The 5,203-nt window shown below is 33.5% G+C and overlaps 1 protein-coding gene across 1 annotated transcript; it reads left to right on the forward strand.

The window, feature by feature from the left end:
- Window positions 1–406: 406 nt before the first annotated feature.
- LOC115995430 (L-ascorbate oxidase homolog) lies at window positions 407–4,120 on the forward strand. Its single transcript, XM_031119996.1, has 8 exons — window positions 407–563; window positions 651–760; window positions 1,712–1,982; window positions 2,271–2,370; window positions 2,476–2,821; window positions 2,936–3,301; window positions 3,577–3,655; window positions 3,799–4,120. Exons 1-8 carry the CDS (start codon window positions 420–422, stop codon window positions 3,997–3,999), a joined length of 1,617 nt encoding a protein of 538 aa, XP_030975856.1. The 5' UTR covers window positions 407–419; the 3' UTR covers window positions 4,000–4,120.
- The last annotated feature ends 1,083 nt before the right edge of the window (window positions 4,121–5,203 follow it).

Here is a 5,203-nt window from a genome sequence, read left to right on the forward strand (position 1 = left end):
TATAATCGTGCTGCTCTATTTGGCAGTCTTCGTTTTTGGAAGTTGGTTGGTTTTATAGTTTCATTCACGTAAGTTCATGTATTTGTACGGTTAAAGAATTGTATTTTTTTAACTCTTTTAACTAACTCCTAGAAAAATTCTTTTCTTCCCTATAGAATTTTTAGATATCAATCACAAATTTAGAGATTGATCATGTTGTATATATTTTATAGTTACAAGTTACAACCGTTCACATATAAATTATAGTCAATGTAACATCGTTCCATAGAGGATATTTTGGACGAAAAAGTGTGTTTCTAGTCCAATTACATAGGATTTGTTTCACAGAATTATAGTTGAGTGATTTTGATTGCTTGTTTTCTTTTGCACAGAAGCTTGAAGGAATATATATATATATATATATATATATATCTGATACCATGAAGCAGGCCATTTTCCTCCATTTTTTTCTTGGAGTATTGGCTTGTTTGAGTGGCTTCTGGGTGAATGCAGAAGACGCATATAGATATTTTACATGGGAAGTTACATACGGGACAATTTCTCCTCTTGGTGTACCCCAACAGGTTGGTGAATATATGTTGTCATTGTTAATTACATATATATACGTTTGCTTTGATTGCATATCTTAATCTGTTTGTATAATTTTGTAGGGCATTCTCATCAATGGACTATTTCCTGGGCCAAATGTTGAATGCGTGACTAATGAGAACATTATTGTAAATGTCATCAACAAGCTGGACGAACCTTTCCTCATTACATGGTTAGTAATTTTCTTGCAAAGCAATGTAATAGGTTAAAGAAAATACAATTCTTTACATGGAAAACGTCTCTTAAAATTTAGCGTGACAAGAACAATGTTAAAAATATTACAAATTTTATTACATAATTCTTACAAATTGATGTGTTATTAGATTTAAATTCGGTGTAATAGTTAAGGTTATTGCACCATGTAATACCAACTTTAATGTGAGAGAAGAAGGTTAAAAAAGTAAAGAACTAAAAAAGTAGAATATATTTTACCCACAAAAAAAAAACAGTAGAATCTAAGAGGTTAAATTATTATTTTTTGACCCAAATGCCGTGATTAAAAGTGCTATTAATCTAGCATATTTATTATCACGTCAATTTATTACATAATTCTTACAAATTGATATGTGTTATTGGATTTAAATTCGGTTTAATAATTAAGGTTATTGCACCATACAATACCAACTTTAATGTGAGAGAAGAAGGTTAAAAAAGTAAAGAAGTAAAAAAGTAGAATTTATTTAACCCACAAAAAAAAAAAAAAAAGTAGAATCTAAGAGATTAAATTATTATTGATTGACTTAAATGCCATGATCAAAAGTGCTATTAATCTAGCATATTTATTATCACGTCAATTTATTAGTTTATTATAATAAAATTGATATTTTCTTCTCAAGAAAAGAAAAAGTTACACCTAATAAAACAAGTGTAAAAAGGGGGGAAGAAGAAGTAAATTTTTAAAACTAAATATGTTATGTGATGTAGTATGTGCAGAATTTTTTTTTTTCATCGCCATGGTTGGTTGTTAATAACCTCCAATATTCTTTCTTCTTTCTTTTTTAACTAAAATTGTCGACTGTTGGCGATTGTTTGTTTGTTATTTCCTATTTAATTTGGTGTCATATATATTAATAAGAGACTATTATGTGCGCTCATGAGCATTAGTTTTGTGGTGGGACATCAGGAATGGTATCCAACAGAGAAAGACATCATGGCAAGATGGAGTACTTGGGACCAATTGCCCAATCCCTCCAAACTCAAATTGGACATACAAGTTTCAAGCCAAGGATCAGATTGGAACCTACAACTACTTCCCTTCCACTAAGCTGCATAGAGCTGCTGGTGGTTTTGGGGGTTTCAATATTGCACAAAGGTCCGTCATATCAATCCCATATCCTCAACCTGATGGAGAATTTACACTGCTTGTTGCTGATTGGTACAAGACTAATTTCAAGGTTTGTATGTGATATATTGCCTCTGTTTCTTCAATATTTTGTCACACAAAAAAAATCTTCTATATATCTTCTTTAGAATCATATAAATATATGGTTAAAACTTTGTACTATTTCATTCAGAATGGTTATAGCACTGTCTTGCTTGGGGAAGGAACATAAAATTGTAGTGACTAGCTAGCTACAAAGACAATTCACATTTGGATTCATTATCGAAATTCCAAGGATCAATAATCCTCGTATTTTTTTACTTCAAGTGCAAGATTGCTCTAATACAAGTACCATTTGCAGGTATTGCAGCAAAAATTGGATTCAGGCAATCCTCTTCCTCTCCCTGATGGTCTTCTCATAAATGGGCTTAATCAGGCAGCTACCTTCACGGGTGAACCAGGTTATAATCACCATCAATTCTATTAGCTTTAGATTCTGGCATTTATCTATTCAAGGAAAGTGGTCAACTAAATATTGAGGCTTTGGCTTTGTTGGGTTATTTCAGGGAAAACCTACAAGTTCAGAGTGTCAAATGTGGGCATAGCAACTTCAATTAACTTTAGAATTCAGGGTCATGTACTTAAGCTTATTGAAGTAGAAGGAGCTCATACCCTCCAGGAGACTTACGAATCTCTTGACATTCATGTGGGTCAATCTGTAGCAGTTTTGGTTACCTTAAATGGTTCTCCCAAGGATTACTTCATTGTTGCTTCTACCCGCTTCACAAAGCCTATTCTCACTGCCACCGCAATTCTTCGCTATGCTGGTTCCAGCATTGCTGCCTCTCAACCATTGCCTATTGGTCCAACTTATCAAATTCACTGGTCTATGAAGCAAGCCAGGACCATCAGGTATATATGTCTTCTTAAGATTTTTTTTTTTTTTTTTACCTATTTGTGAGCCATATATATATATGACTTATTGGTATTAATTGTCTCAATGCTTTTCAATTTTTGTGTTGGAAGGTTGAATTTGACAGCCAATGCAGCCAGGCCAAACCCTCAAGGGTCATTCCACTATGGGACCATACAGGTTGCGAGGACAATTATTTTAGAAAATACACAAGCTAAGATAAATGGAAAGCTACGTTATGCTGTCAATAGCATCTCCTACGAAGATCCAGATACCCCATTGAAGCTCGCTGACTGGTTTAACATCCCTGGTGTCTTTGACTTAAACACAATCAAGGACAAGCCAACTTTTGGCCCTGCAATCCTTGGCGCTTCTGTCATTGGAACCACCCTTCATGACTTTGTTGAAATCATCTTCCAAAACAATGAAACCGCTATTCAATCTTGGCATCTGGATGGATACAGTTTCTTCGTTGTTGGGTAGGCCTCGAATTTATGATTAAGATTATCCGACAGTATACAAAGTATCACATAATTTTAAATTTTAAATGACATGATATTAGATATATATCTATTTTAAATAGAAAAAATCCCATAATTTAAAATTTAAAATTATGTGATACTTTATAGTAAGTTCCATGCACCTTGATATAAAGGTGATTTTTTTACTTGATAAATTTATATTGTTAAATTTATAGAGTATGATTTGCTTAACAACAAAATTATTTTCCCTCTATTGGTCTCAAAAAATTCAGATATGGTTCTGGTCTGTGGACACCTGAATTTAGAAAACGCTACAATTTGAACGACGCTATCCCCAGACACACTGTTCAGGTAAATGAAGATTTTGTTACTGTTTACAATTCAGGCTCTCGTTGAACATCAAAATTTTACTTTAATTAATTTCATTCCATTGTCAATTGTGTGCTTGCATTGCTATGCGTACTGACTCGCGGACATTCATATCCAAATGACAGGTGTATCCCTCGGGCTGGAGCGCAGTAATGGTGTCTTTGGACAACAAGGGCATGTGGAACTTGAGGTCCGCAATCTGGTCAAGGAATTATTTAGGACAGCAATTGTATGTCAGAGTTTGGAACAATGAAAAAAGCCTCTTTACTGAGACCGACATCCCTCCCAATGCATTATTTTGTGGCAAGGCCAAGCCCTCATCATAGAAAGATTTATCATTGATTGTTGTAACATTTTTTTTTTATATTTTTTTTTTTATTTTTAAATTTCAGTTACGAGGGTGTGACTGTCAAGTTATTTAAAAAAAAAAAAAAAAAAGAAAAAAGAAAGAAGAAGAAGCAGCTAGAGGGGAAATAGGCTTTTAGAGTGAGGGTAAGGAAACATTGTATTAGATTCTTCCTAATCATGATTATAATAAACGTTTCCCCACCTTGTTTTTATTTTTTGCCTGAAGTTTCAATGATTTCTCTCTCTTGGATCTCACAAGTTCCATGTCTTTGATGAAAAAGAGATTTTGGATCAGCCATCCTATACATTTAATTTTTTTAATAATCAACGAATTTTATTAACAAATGAACCAGCCACTACAAACAAGAAACCAAAATCTTAACTTGCTCAAGAGCTAATACATCACAAAAAACCAAAGGGGCAAAGCCAAGAGCAAAACAACCTAAATACTTATTTTTAAAAGACCAAGAAGCCAAAACATGGACAGCTTGATTTGCCTTTTTAAGAACTCATTTGAACTGAATAGACTGATAAAGAGATATCAACTTGGTTGTATCTGAATATAGAACCTAGATCCTCAATGGAGATGCAATGGATGGTCCATTAATAGCATCTATACAAATCTTTGCATCATTTTCAATAATAACTTGACTAATATTGTGTGAAACCAATTTCTAAGTTGCCCAATTGATTGTTTCAGCTTCAGCTTGGATAGAGATATTGGTTTCTACTCATTTTAAGAGAGCAAAAACCGAAGGGATAGAGCCAAGAACAAAACAACCTAAATACTTATTTTTAAAAGACCAAAAAGCTAAAACATGGACAGTTTGATTTACCTTTCTAAGAATCCATTTGAACTGAATAGATTGATAAAGAGCTATCAACTTGGTTGTATCTGAATATAGAACTTGGATCCTCGATGGAGATGCAATTAGAGCTGTAAACGAGCCGAACTTTGTTAAGTAGTGAATGTTCAAGCTCGGCTCGACAGCAAAAGTAGAATGTTCAAACTTGGCTTGAGCTTAATACAAGCCTACAAATAATGTTCAAGCTTGAGCTTATTATAAAGTATAAAAGCTTGAACTCGGCTTGATTTGGTTTGGCCTGATTCATTAGTCAAGCCAAGTTCAAGCTCAATATCAAGCCTAAACTCAAACTCAATATCATGTTTTTGAGCTTGAG

The sequence above is a fragment of the Quercus lobata genome, chromosome 6, assembly GCF_001633185.2.
Source record: "Quercus lobata isolate SW786 chromosome 6, ValleyOak3.0 Primary Assembly, whole genome shotgun sequence".
NCBI classification, from domain to species: Eukaryota; Viridiplantae; Streptophyta; class Magnoliopsida; order Fagales; family Fagaceae; genus Quercus; species Quercus lobata.

What these genes read in the sequence shown, in the direction of transcription:
- LOC115995430 (XM_031119996.1), top strand. Translation starts at nt 420, where the DNA reads ATGAAGCAGGCCATTTTCCTCCATTTTTTTCTTGGAGTATTGGCTTGT. An exon ending in GAACCTTTCCTCATTACATG is followed by an intron (nt 761 to 1,711) that starts GTTAGTAATTTT and finishes GTGGGACATCAG; the next exon opens with GAATGGTATCCAACAGAGAA. An exon ending in TCCCCAGACACACTGTTCAG is followed by an intron (nt 3,656 to 3,798) that starts GTAAATGAAGAT and finishes TCCAAATGACAG; the next exon opens with GTGTATCCCTCGGGCTGGAG.